Genomic DNA, 14,863 nt, shown 5'->3' on the forward strand with positions numbered 1-14,863 from the left:
TACTAGCCCAGCACGGAGAAAAGGAAATGCAAGTAAAAAACTAAGTCCACAAAGCTTCTTGATAGGGTTCCCAACTTTCCGACGGAACAAAACTGAACACCCTTGCCCTGCACCTTCTCCGAGGCCCCGCTCCCTCCATCCCCCCTCCCTCCATCGCTTGCTCTCCCCCACCCTCACTCACTCACTCACTTTCACCAGGCTAGAGAGGGTCACTTTTCGACCAGGTGTTCGGTTGAAAACTGGATACCTGGCAACCCTACTTCTTCAACAGAAACATTATGATCCCTGGAAATCCTTTGTGACTCAATGAGATGAGACAAGGCCTTTCAGGAGATTAACAACTCCTTAATTCATGCCCCAGTCCTAGTCTTTGCTGAACCAAACAAGCCCTTTATTCTACAAATTGATGCTAGTTTGGAAGCACTGCTAAAGTAAGAAGGTGAAGGCAAATGAGAAACCTGTCACTTTTGCCAGCTGAGGATTCTGATAATGAGACTCAGTGCTTCATTCACAAGCTGGAATTTTGGTCTTAAAATTTCAAGATTATCTGTATGTTGTTCAATTTCAAAAGTGAATGGACAACAATTTACTGACTTATGTCTTAACACGTCCCAATCTGGATGCTACAGGGCAGAGATGGGTATCCACTTTGGCTAGCTAGATATGAATTCAGTACCAATCAGGGAGAAATGATATAGATCTGATGCATTATCCTGCCACCCACGTGCAATAGAGATGGTTGTGATTCCTATGGAAGGAATAAGAACTGTTTACAGTATAAATCACCTAGGGTCACAGAAACTTTGGGTCAGCCCTCTGAAAGTGTTCCATTAGCCTCTGAACGCTGTTGTGTTGGATCAATCTCCATTATCTCAGCTCAATGCGGCTGACTGGCAAGAAGCCCAGTTGTAGGACAATGATATCCAGGACACTCTGACTGCTAAAAAGAAGGGACAAAATCCAGCCAGAATTACCTGGTTTACCCTAGAAGTTAAACTATTATTGAGAGAATGGAGCAAAGTAAAGCTGATCAAGAAAGAGCTGCACCAAATAACAGCAGACCCTTTACAAATTCAGCAAAACTACTAGTGCGGCCAAGGAAGTGGAGAGCTCTTGCCATGAGAGCCCTGCATGACAACCTTGAACATTTGGGAATGGAGAGAACCCTGGAACTTGTTTGGAGTAGGTTCTACTGGAAATGTGAGACATGCTCAGTGGGTTCAAAGAAAAACTCTACTAACTAGAGCTGTGTGCCTGGAGACCATTAGCATTACCAGCAGCAGACCTTTGGATGTGGTATGCACTGGCATCCTGTCTCTAAAAGTAGACAAAAAGAATGTTGGGAACATTCTTATAGTGCCTGACTATTCTATTCAGTACGAACAGGCATATCCAACCCAAGACTATAGAGCCACCCCTGTTGCTCAGGTGCTATGGGAGAAATATATTTCAGTGTATGGATTTCTAGCTTGGATATGCTCTGTCCAAGCAAGGGATTTTGAAAGTCACCTTCTGAAGGATGGCAGGAATTGTTCAGAACAACCCCTTATCACCCACAAGGTGATTTGCAGTCAGAGCAGTTTAATTAGACCTATTTGAATATGCTAGAGACCTTATGACTGGAGCAGAAATCAAATTGGAGTCAGCATGTTGCATTTTTGATGCATGCATACAATGCCACAAAGAACGGTGCTACTGGAGTCAGGCTGTATTTCCTGATGTTTGGGCAAGAATCCTGATCATCCATAGACTCATGCTTTGGCATATCAGAGAATGGAGATGGCTTATGAAATGCATCATCACAATGTTGCCAATTTAAGAGAAAAATTAAGAAATGCTTGCTGCCTAGGTCTGACTGGGGTCCATAGGAGCCCTTAGAAATAACTACCAGCATGATGCTAGGGTGTGTTCCCAAATGCTCTAGCCAAGGAACAGAGTTCTGTTGAAAAATCTGGGTTACTGGCAGACACATGATCGCAGACATTGAAGACACTACCTTACCTGATAGTGGAAACATAAGGAACTCTTCTGGTCTACAGGATCAAACCTGAGACAAGGCAGGGTCAAATAAACAGAGTACATAGGAATCTCCTGTTACCCATAGGAGATGTTCTATAACTTTGGATCTGAGCAGCAAAAGGGTGCTGGAAAGAGGTCATCACACAAAAGTGATGTAACATGCACACCGTCTGGGTGTGGTATTCTGTCCCATCTAGTGACACTGTGACCACTTAAAGAGAGAGAATTAAATGGGTCTGCTCTACAGCCTCAGCTAACTGTCAGTTGGATTTTAGCTCATGCGGTAGAGGCTCATGCGCTAAGCTCCAGAGGTCCCTGGTTCGATCCTGCCTACCAATGCCTGGGGTCTGTCGGTGTTACACTTGCAGTAGGCCTCCTGGGGCTAATCAACCACTACCCATGTGGATAGTCATGGAAGTGAGTCTGACGTAACCGTTTGTGGCTGAGTCCTTCCCCTTCACTGATGTGTAACTATTGTAAAGCAAACAACAGCTGAAAAAGAAAAGCTAGTGGCCAGTACTTTGAAGTTCTGGCTATGGAGACACCATTAGCCCAGAAAATAAAATATTATGAGTGGAGGAAAGTTTTTGGACTGGCACTGCTTTGGGTGAGGCCTGATGAAGCTGGAGCTCAATGGCATTAAACAAATCTTATTCACTTTCTGTACTACACTAGCCACTTGAGACAGTGGACATTGACCCTTTGCATATGACAGTTAAAACTTTTAGTAACCACATCCTGTGACTGGGGCCAGTAAACAAAGAGCAGCTTCTTACCAACATTCCTGTGTGTCAGTCTTATTCCATGGTGCACTGCAGGACAGTTGCTCCCACTCAAATTAAGGACCATGAAAAGTTGTATGTTAAGGAAACACAACACGTACATTGGGAAAAGAGCACGTGTATACTTATGTGTTTGTCTGTAAGGCTCAAATCTTCATAAGGGTATATACACACTTGAATGGACATAATTTAGACATGCAAGTATCCAGTGTGTGCACAAATGGGGATTCCGCTCACATGTACATGCAACCCACATCTTGCATATACGCATAGTGCTATCTGAATACTTGCGCTATGTGCATGCATTTTTTGCATGTGACTACAGAGAAGTCATGTAGAATTTAATAGTGACAAAACCAATAGAACTGTATAGAACTTCAATAGGTGTCTATAGAATGTATTCTAAAAGACTATAGAATTAAGAGAATAAGCGATAAAAAATTTTAAACAGCCAATGGAATTTAATAGAAATTAATATCCCTTCAATAGAAATGTACAGACTCGGTCAAATATTCTAAACAAAGGTCAGCCAGAATTAATAGCATTTATTTCGTGGTCCTGAAGGCCTTCAGTATTATAAATACAACACATAGTATTGACATATCATCTAATTTGTATGAATCAATGTACATTATATATTTGCCATTTTCTTTTAAAATGATGATGGAAAGACCCAGCATGTTCAAATATTATACAGGCTTTTAAAAACACCCAGACCCACAGTGATGGGGAGAAATTAACTAGAGCTGCTGAGCTAATTAGATTTTCATAACATGGATTTGGTTCACACTAAACTTGAAAGCGGTAAGGAAGTTCACTTTCCTACCAGTACCCTTCACCCCCTCCACCACAGAAAGTTTTTTGTTTGCTTTTCCTGTGTGTCTCTTATCTGTGCTTTAATGGTAACACCTGACTACAAATGGGTTGCAAGTGCTTTATAGCTTCAAAGTTTTCACTCATTAAAGAGAAAACTTTTATTAAATCAGGGTTCAGTTATTGGGGGGGGGGGGGGAGAGGGAGAAAAGATTTCTGTCAGCACAGCAATAGCATTCCAAGCCCCCTGCACATGGGAATTCTACTTCTCACAACTCTCAATTGGCTGATAAAATGTAAAGGGATGGTTTGCTGTGACTACAGAGCAAAAGACTTTGGAGAAAGGAGTGAGAAAACTGGACACTGTCATAAGCATCTGTGGAACAGTGGGAATTTATGGAAAGTTTGTCAGTAGTAGCTCTGTCAAAGCCTCTCCATGGGAGCACTATTAAATTAATAGCACACTCAGATTAACTGCCACTTTTCTGGCAATATATTTTTTATGGCTCGACAGATATATGTTAATACAAAACCTCGGTTAACAGGTATATTCCTATTCTGGAGACTTTATTTTTATTGGTCAAAGACATCATAAATCAATTGTCTATCAGGCTAAAATAGATACACCACACTAATACTCTGCCCCAGCTTCACTCATGGTCTCAAAATACCTGGCTGCGTCTGCAGAAATTATCCATAGTGAAATATTTAACAATGCTGCTATTTAAATTGTTGACATTAAGCACTAGAAAGAATATGATTGGGCAAGTCACATATCTTGCACATTTGGACCAAATTCATTCCTGGTGTAAATCAACTGACTTCTGTGAAATTAACTTCTCTATTTGAATGTCTGTTCTATGCTCTTCCATATAGATTCATATACCATGTGCATCTCCATAGCATCCTAATCAGTGTGACCATGTCCTCAGTGGAGTTACACCAGGGATAAATTTGGCCCATTATTTTAATCTGCAGATTCAGGGTATGTCTACACTGCAGCTAGAGATGTAATTTCCAGCTCAAGCAGACTGTGTGTGTGTGTGTGTGTGTGTGTGTGTGTGTGTAGGGGGTGGACTAGCCAACTACGTACCTTCAGATTTAGATGGGTCAGCAAAGAAGTAGTGTTGGTATTGTGTGACCCAGCCAGGGGATCAATAAACCCCATAGGTAAATCTCAGGTTAAGTTTGGATAGCACCTAAAAGTTCAGAAACTCATCTGAGCTTTATCTGAATATTAAGACATGCTTTCTAGCAATATTTCTAGTACCTCCAGTTTCTGGTCTGGTCTGCAGCTTCCAGGCTGAACGAGAACTAGCAAGAACAGACTCAGCAAATACAGTATGAGTATTTTTGTAAGATGTTACCTGAACTTTTTCTAGACTCCAAAAGCATTCAGTTCAGGTCAAGTTCTAGTCAGGTTGTTTTTTATGAAATCCATGCCAGTTTGCCTATTCTTAGGGCTACACTGTGGCTTTAAGCCACTGCCACAGTTAGTGGGGGCCAGTGGGAGCTGGGTGGGCACCGGCAACAGCTCTCAGCAGAAGCATTGTGCTTATACCAGTTACACCAGTGTAATGCCATTGACTTGAATGGATTAACTCGGTTTACCCCGCTGTGAGCTGATAATTAGGCCCACTGTGCACGCAGAAGAAACACCGCTTGTAGGCTGGAACAGAAACTTCCTCCCAATACATTTCTCTGACAGCCCCTTTTCTATCCCAACTAACCCATAACAGAAATTGAGTGATGATATGGAATGGTGATAGAGGTACCAAAAAGCAGATTTGTTCTTCCCTTGGAGATGTAACCTATCCTTTTATCAGGTTACCCTTCTCCCTGCCCAAGTGCATTTCCATCAGCTATGGGAAATGCCATCAGCCACATCAGTCCTGGAAAAGCTGGATAGTTAATCTGTTCTCTTGCCTTTTATTGGGCCAACACAGTTCTGATCCACATTTTCAAGCCCATGGGTCTCATGTCACATGCTGATTGACAGATTGCTTTAATAAATGTGCTTCACCATGTAACTGACTTGTTTGCCTTCATTTGTCTGACCTCTCTGTCTCCATACACACAACTTTCCCCATGAGCTTATTGCATGATCTGTAACTAGCATGGGCCCATTGCTCTCCCAGAAGCAATCCTCAAAACAGGAAGCACCTGGGTGTTCTCTATTTATGGGGCAGGTGGAGAAGAAACAGAGGCAGTGGCTGCTGTAAGTGAAAACACAGAATTAACCAGCACTCAGGTTTATGGTGGGAGTGTGTTTTATTAATCAAGAAAATACATTACTTTGCCATAGTGTCTTATACACCTTTCAACTTGCATCTGCAAAATCAGAGACACTGTCTACCATTTACAGCAAGGAAGAAAAAAGAATCTCTTTTATAAAGTTAAAATACTAAGATCTGGTTTAAATAAATCTTACAGGTATTTTTGAATTTGGGGGATTATTTCAACTAAAGTAAAGGTATATTGTAAACGCAGTGCGAGGGTGGTGTGAGGGGTAGGGTTGATGATGTAATTTGCAGTTTATCAAGGTAAGGTAAGACAAACAAATGGGAGCTAGGGAGGCTGAGCTTCAGCTTATCATAAATCATATTCATGTGATGCCAAACTCTTGCCAATGCTTAGACTAGACTAAGGTTTTTACATGGTCTTTCATGCTCCTAGAACCTCAAAGCATTTTATCATCAAGAGCACCCCAGACTCATGGCTGGCCTACAACACGGGCCATCAAATAGAATAGTCTTTTGCCAGTACACCTATGTAACTCATGTTTAAACTCTTTTTTAATTAATTGGGTATAATAAATTACTGTTTTCACAGACAATAAGGTCTTTGTTGTTGAGCTGCTGGAAAGCATTCTTGCTATAATTAATGACCATTTATATAGCAACATAACACTTTACACAATGGAGAATACCACCCAATTCTCTTCTCCAAAGAGGTTACAGTCTAAGGCCCCAATCCCCCAAGGAGCTCAAACCCCTGTATCGACATGGACTAAAATAGGCAAGATAGAACATGAAATAGCAGTCCAGGTGCAGGAGGGCATAGAAACTTAATGGTGAAGAGGACAAATTTGGAAGGACTCCTGGAAGTGAGGTTTAAGGGGAGATTTGGAGGAGGAAGGAAAAGGGTGCTTGGCAGGTAAAATGTTGAAGACAGTTCAAGCAAATAAGACTGCATGACAAAAGATGCAATACCAAAGACTGGAAGGAGACAAAGGGAACTATAAGGAGAGAGGACTGGGAGAAGGTTAGAGAGTAGAAGGAAAAGTCCGAGTCAAGATCAGAGATGTAGTTAGGGTTCAGTTTATGTGGACTGATGTGGCAAGCAAGAAAACCAATGAATGAATTCAAGGCAGAGAGTAAAGTGGTTCAGGATTTTCCCCTTATATTTACAGAATTGCACACATAGGTTGTCATATCTGTATTACTATATGCAGACCTATGAGACAAATTGTACAGGTACCTTTCACTGCCCTACCCATGTTCTTTTCATTAATCCATATCCTCAAACACTCATTCTAGTATTCAGAACTTCTGAGCAACTTCAAACAGCTCCCACCCTTTTTTTTTTAATTAATCTGACAAAAATATTTTCTTCATCCCTAAAGTACAGTATGGCCTGAAATGAAGGCTGGAAATTATTCAATGAGTAATACAGCCATCACAAATTTATGCCCAGGAAACTTTTACACCGCATCTCAAGGTATTTAAGTATAGAATATTATATAGAATACATATTTATTCCCCCCTCCCCACGTGGGTTGTGATAACCATGTGATAAACTGCAGAGCCGTGTGGTATGCTGTATTTAGTATCTGCATTTTGGGAGTGCGTGTACTATTTCTTTAAATCTGTAGCAGAAAGGGAAGTGTGATGGGGCTGAGAAAGGTTATAAGGCAGCAGCTCTACAGTAAAGCAGAGAGAGGCAGTAGTTTTAGGGATAATAAATACTCTTTTCTTTATTCTAATAAAGTTCTGTATTCAATATTTTAAAAAATGACTCTTTCAGCAAATCTTTATCATTGTCATACGTCAACATTGACTGCTTGATTTATGCTGCCCACTAATCTCCCTTCTCTACGATTTATTTTAAGACTCCCAAACTTTAAACATCTTCCAACGGACACCTTTATGAAAAAGCTAGCCTACCACAAAAGTATGTCACATCCTTGATTGTATATTTGGTCTCCTTTATCCACCACTGCAATACAAATAAGTTGGAGAAAGCTAAATGGGAAGGTTAAAAAGAAGAAATGGGATGATATTTGGGAAAGAAAAATATTGACTGAAGATAGGGGAGTAACAGGAGATCTGATAAAAGGTGGAATAATCTTCCAAAGAAAGTGAAAGAAGCTCCATTATCCAGATTGGGCAAAGCACTGGAACTGGAGACAACAATTCTGTAGAAATAAATCACCGTAGGTTTAATCTAATTGATTCTCTCTCCCCACCCCCCACCCCTGTCTGTCAAACAGAAAAAACAGTTCTTTGATGTGTGCTGTTCTAATGTTACAACACTAATTCAGAGGGAAGCAGTGCCTGGATTTGGGGAAATGTAGCATCACACAAAAGGTAAACAGGCCTCTTTCTTCCGCTTCCACCATATTAGAAGCAAAGTCTCACAATTAGCTTCACTGGGATTTGTGCAAGTAAATATTTACAGAATCAGGCCCTAGCCAACTAACCATTAAAAACCCTGTGTCCATACCAAGAAAAAAAAAGTTAGCACTGCAAACTCTGTTTTTTTAGCATGAATGACTCATGTTGAGTCATCTCTGCTTAGGCCAGATAATGGTTCCTCAAACTATATAATGAGTTAAGCTTCACAAATAGAAGGCACAACCTTCATAGTTAGTTGAGCAGAAGGGCTGAAGTGAATCAAATGGAGGTTTGTTGGCTGAAACACCAGATATACAGAAGCTTGTCTGTTTTGAACATTCACTACAGCCGAGTGTGGGGTATTCTTCCCACAACATTGGTCACCTGCTGAGAGTCTGAATTGAATTAGGTTACATTATAATTGGATTTTCCTAAGGCACTGCATTAGCATTTTCCATGATCTCACCCTTATTAGCCAAATCATTAATCAGTTGTCTGCTAGTTAAATTATCTGCTGCTACAGTGTCTGTAAGCTAGCTTCATACCCATGCAGAGATAGCAGCTTCAATGGACACTTGGGCTTTTATGCCACAGGTTTCTAAAAAAATCATGAAAAAATAGTTATTCTCCAGAGAATGGTTAATTTAGGATTTTGGTCATGTTCCTCTTGGTCTGTGTGACCAAATAGGGTGGGATTTGTCTCCTTGAATGCAAAAAACAAAGCGCTTGGAGGAATTAATTTAATTGCAGAAAAATCCTTTCCCAGGGATTGTTTTCCATTGGGTCTGAATTCAAATGCTGAAAACATTTAATCTCTGAAGGTTATTATTTTAATGCAAAAGTCTTTGTACATTAATGGGAATAAAAATGGATTGTTATTAATGTGGGAATTATCTTGCATATGGCCGTGAGGGCTGGTAGGTCCACTTGAAAACTCTGCCTTGGTACAATTTAGGAAGGTGTGGTGTGAAATTAGACTCACACTAAGAAATTTCTACTGATTCAGCAAGAACATTCATTAGACTTTTCATGTGACCTACTACTTAAGGCACAAGACTTACCTCTATGTAAGGCAGAGCCCTAACAGGCTGTGGCACAATCCCTACAAGAATTGTCCTACTAAATATATGAAGGGAGAGAGCAGTAATACTGTGAGCAGATTACATCATGCAGTGTTGGCCAAACATCTGTCATGCTGATTTCCTATAAAGTTTCATGGTTTAAACAGAACTATTCTATCTAAAATGTAATTGTGTTCTCAAATTAAAGGTTGGACAATTATGTTTAGCATTATTAATTACTAAAATCCTCTATAAGTAGAAACTTGTTTCCACTGTCAATATAAATCAGTGGAATATTGCCATTAATATTCCATTTATATAAATATATACACAAACACAGAATTATGATCATATCCTTTGCAGGCTTTAGGCCCAAGCTTTCTACTATAGAAATAAATGGAAGAATTGGCCATGACTTAAATGGGAGCAGGTTCAGTGTCTACCATGGAAAACTGAACAACGTGCGACATAATTACAGTTATTAGGCAAATGATGTTAAAGTAGGATTGCCATTTTCGTCAACCTATTATTAATAATAATCATGTTTATTACAGAAGCGCCTAAGGACCAACTTAAAATGGGGCTCATTCATACCAGGCACTGTACAAACACAGAGTAGTAGACAGCCGCTTCTCTGAAGAGCTATCATTCCAATAAATATATATGCAGAGAAATGAGTGCAGAATTCAAAATGGCACAACAAATAATTTTCAGAAATTAAATAAAATGGATTGTGATTCTTACACAAGATCACAATATTAATGTGCTTAAACATTTTATATTCAAATCAGATGCAACATCCTCTTAATCCCCAGCAGTAGTTAAATGTTGTATCATGAGATGTTTCTATAGATCTCTGTAGCCAGTATGGGCAGCATCTTCCACAAAAGGAAAGGAAGGGAGTGGTGTTTCCCCAGATAATTTAACCAGTTCTTGAAGATCACATCTGTGAAGGATTTATCTGTGTCTCCATCATCATCACCACCCCCACTGGGATTTCACCAGGTACAAATAACATGCACTGGAGAGATAAGGAGCTATAGGCAAAAAACAAAGAACAATAAAGTTACAAGGAAACATCAGGCTAGCTCCCAGTCTTTCACAGTATGGGAGCATGTGTAATTCATCTGCATGTCTCTAGTTCATATGCTTTCAGTGATGGACTTCTTTCTCTGAGGAAGTATCTGCAAGTAAATGAATACAAAATGTTTTAAAATTAAAAATATTAACCCACTTGTGATTAATTTCCCTTTTTCTTACTTGATTTTTTCCTTTAAGAATTTAAGTTCCATATAATCAAAAGCTTACAGTCCCCATAAGTATACAATAAACCAAAAGAGAAACAAGATGGGTTAGGAATGCCATTATTTTAAACAGTGGTCAGTGGTTACCATCTCATAGTCAATTGTGACCTCTCTCAAATACCAGCTGCTAAAGTATATGCTAGGACCTATATGCCACAGCCTTGCACCTAGTGTAGTCTTTTACACTTCTGCAAAGTGGGAATAAAATGTGTCACTCTCATTTTGCAGAAGTGTAAGAGACTACACAAGGTACAAGGCAGTGACAAATCTAGTAGTATTAACTCTTAGCACATCTGTGGTTCAAGCATATGTCTATGATAGTAACGCAAGTGAGCATGGACAAAATGTCACCACAGAAAGGAAAATACTTGATTGCCAATATAACACATACATCCTTTCTGAAGACGTTTCAGCAGAAGTTCCTGAAATGTTGTAACATATTGCTAGGAACACCATGAAAAAGCACACAGTACATCACTTACAAGCAAAACATTAAAACAACAATAGGAAATACTCCCAAGAGTATTCTGAGTTCTGACTATATCAGAGAGAATAATGTACTGCTCCAACATGTTACATCAGTCAGAAGCCAATCACAAAACCTACCAGCCCTTTGGTTCCCAATTGAGGGAAGAATTTGGATGAACATTCTGAGAAAAGAAAATTAAATCCAAAGGTCCATATTTGTGGCAGGAGATGAAGAGGCAACATTGTTGGAATTCCAGGTTTTCATAATAGAACTCTTCCTTTGTCTGTAACAGTTAGAAGCCATTTTATGTCTCTGTGATAAATTAAGTGTTGAGTATAAGATGGATGACAATTAGATGATGAATATTTTCTATTTGTGAAGGTATATATGTAGAATGTCTATTCAGCTGACATGCCACGTGGATTACAAATCCTCACACCTGGAAGGATCACCTCACCTTTGACCATAGTACTATTACAGTGGCACACCCACACAATTAAAAAAAAAACAGAATTTACAAAGCAATCAATGACTCATGGTAAATTTCTGAAAAGGGTCTATTTAGGCCTAATTCTACATTGTCTAAAAGTCAGGTAGCCTGCTGTGCTGGCCTGGGGCCCCCTCACACCTGACAATGCAAGATCAGGGCCATAGAGATATTTTCTTCCCTTATTTTTTCTTATTGTGGACATTTGCCTAAACATACAATCCTATGGCTAGATTCTGATCTCAGTTATACTGATATAAATCAGTGTTACTCCAAATCTGTATTTGTATAGAGAGCTGAATCCCAAGTCATAACACTGTAGCATCAGCACTGACTGTTATAGAAATGAATTTGTCACAAGAAGGAATGATAATTTCAGGTAAGAAGCTAGCAGTAGGACCAATTCTCCATGGCCTGGGGTCTTTTGTAGTCATTTTATACCTATTCAAGTGAACGGAAAATCCTACCAAATCAGAATGGTAGTATTTTACACAGGTATAAATAATTATACAAGGTACAAGGCAATGGGGAATTCAGTCCACTGTTTTCATGTTAATATCCTCAATAATAAAAAAAAAAAGGAAAGGTAAAAAAAAACAAGATAATGTTATAAGCAGAATTATTTCTAAAAAAAGATTTTTCAAAGGTGCCCATAAAGTGTCAGTATCTGTAACTTTTTAAAAAGTTATTGAAAAAATTAAAATGGGAGAGCTAGATTCTCAGTGCTTCATGCAGAACTGAGGTGGTGATGGCCTCAAGCCACCTTTGCTCTCTCCAGATCCTAATAACTGCTGGGGACCACTTCAGTTCCTGGCATAAGTTAGAACAGCACAGAGGTGTCCCCCAAAAGGGACAGTCCAGCAGTTGAGAATCAGCCAAGTGCAAGGGCATTCAAGGTATGTTCCCTCCACAGATGGCCAGGAATGGGGTGATGTTCAGCTGCCACAATTTAAGAATTACCTTTACACAAGAATCCCCTGGTCAACTGGTTTATTTGGCTTTCTGGCTGCTTTGCAGCAGTGCAAAGCAATTGGCATTGGAGTCTAAATCTGGCCCACAGTAGTTTGCGTTTCAAAAACGCACACAAAGGGAACTGGGCCCTCACTTAAGCAGGAATAGTGTATTTTTGATAGAATAAAGTAATAAACACAGTACTTTCAAAGTTGTTGCATCTACATTAGTGAACAAATAGCATGGAACTAATTTTGCATCTCCTTCAGATAATGGATGAGAAAGAAGGAATTTCCACATGGCAAATGAATGCTTCATGAAACCAACAGGAAAGAATCTAATTAATTAACATCTGTGTATTTACAGTATGTTAGATACCAGTATTACCACTGCCATATGAACTCACAATGTAAACCAGAGAAAACCAAGTTACTATAAAATGCCTTGATGTCTTCCCAATGTCTTCAATCTAATTTAATATTAGCTTATCAATGCATCTGAAGCTATTTAAAATAGCCGGGACCATTTATTGACAGCAAAAGCAGGAAATGAGTACATATTGGAACATCCTGTTGCGGAGGTGGAGCTGTTAGCATTTAAAGCCATACTACTGTTTAAATTTCATATCATACTTTCTCAGTGGTCATCTACAACTGGTATTCAGCTGAACAATATGGAATTTTCTGTGATCTTAAGTTGATGGTGGATTTTGAAACCAAAATTAGAAAATGAAAACTTCTGACGTTTCAGGAAACAGAAATTGTAGGCCATCCTGAGTGTGTTTATGGTTTGCATTATAGTGTGAGAAAGGATTATTTGAGCAGAATTTCTAAAAATGTTTGAAAGAGCTAAACATGGGGTAAATTGTCAAATCTTTAGTTTCCCATGCGAAGACCAGCTCATGAATATTTCCTGGTTTGCTGGTAAAGCTTCAAGCTTTATAAAGGCCAACTTTGAAATACTTGTGCAGTTTCAAATATGCATGCGTGTAAACACACCTTGGGCCGGTCAATAATTTCCCATCAAAACGGTTTTCAGCACTTTCCGTGGAAAGTGTTAACTTTTCATTGAAAAACCAAAACTTTATTTTCAGGTTTTAATTTTTTCTTTGAAAAGTTGTAATTTTCAACAGAAAAAAAAATCCATTCTCTCACCAGCTCTAATTATAATATTAGTAGCAGAAGAATGTGTATGTTAAAGGCAAAATTGGCTCCTGAGAATGAGAGGTGGCACTACACTAGGGGTACCTGGACACATCTTGCCTCTAGAGATGTTCAGATGTCCTGCCACATTTGTTAAATGGTGTACCTAGAGTTCCACAGGCTGAACTCTGCTTACCCCATCTAGGCCTACTTAGCAGCATTAGCTGATCGCTCCCATTCTTCCTAGGATCTTGCAACTAAATCAGTACTGCCCGCTGAGCAGGGAGTTAGATGAGGAAGGACTCGTTTTACCCTCTCCCTGTGCGCTAAGCCAGGCATGATTTGTCCCAAAATTAAAATATATAATGAATATATAAAAATTAGGACTAAGAGCTCCCGTATTTAGATCAGGGGTTTTGAAGGGATAAGTGTGGTTCTTGAATACACCTACTGGGGGACCACTAGTTATTTCTGCCAAAAATCAAAAAACCCCAAGATGCATCTAGGAAGCAAAAGAAACAACACATGCCAGCAGCAAGGACACGTGAGCTCCGAGCAATAAAACTTCTTTTCCAGAGAAATCTTTATGAAAAGAGGGTTCAGGGAAAGTCTCCAAAACCAATTTTTTTTCCAACCACCTTTTCAATTTTGCACAGTTAGATAAGGAAGGAAGCCAGCCCCACCTGCTAAATAAACTCAAATTAAGTACACTTGCTGGAATTCTTTATCCTTTGCCCCTAAAGCAAATAAAAACAAATTCCAAGAACACTGAGTGATATAACATGTAAAGTAGGTTTAGGAACTGGTGCCACTGAAGGGAAGTATGAACATTAGAACAAGGCTAGACTGCAAGAAAGTGAGGAAAGCCTCAGAATTGAGATCTAGCACAAATCCAGGCACAAAGTAAAAAGAGGAGGGGCCAGGTTCAGCCCTGCTGAAAGCAGGTGCAGCTCCATTAAAGTCAAGCCACTGCTATGCTTGCAATATTGTGTGTTGTTTCTGCTCCCTTGCACCTCCCTTGCACACTGTTCTTCCCTGGACCCAAATCTGTCCTCTCGTCCACCTTTATATATTGCCCTTTTCCCTCTTTCAACCAACTAATTTATTTCCCCTCCAGTTTTTCCTATGGCATCTGCATTATCACGAGGAGAAAGATGCACAGGCCTAAAGGGGAGGTAAGTTGCAGAGCAGGCCAGCTCTCTCTTCCTACCCATACTCC

At 39.6% G+C, this 14,863-nt stretch overlaps 1 protein-coding gene across 3 annotated transcripts in view; it reads right to left on the reverse strand.

Annotated features, from left to right (window-relative positions):
• Positions 1 to 5,866: 5,866 nt before the first annotated feature.
• TNIP3 (TNFAIP3 interacting protein 3) overlaps positions 5,867 to 14,863 on the reverse strand; it is a 119,711-nt gene continuing 110,714 nt past the window's right edge. For all 3 annotated transcript variants that reach the window (XM_065596307.1, XM_065596306.1, XM_005290283.4), the window contains one exon: positions 5,867 to 10,475. In XM_065596307.1, the coding sequence (XP_065452379.1) occupies positions 10,444 to 10,475 (32 nt within the window). In that variant the 3' untranslated portion in view covers positions 5,867 to 10,443. The remainder of the gene's footprint in view (positions 10,476 to 14,863) is intronic.

This window comes from Chrysemys picta, chromosome 5 (genome assembly GCF_011386835.1).
Source record: "Chrysemys picta bellii isolate R12L10 chromosome 5, ASM1138683v2, whole genome shotgun sequence".
Lineage (NCBI taxonomy): Eukaryota > Metazoa > Chordata > Testudines > Emydidae > Chrysemys > Chrysemys picta.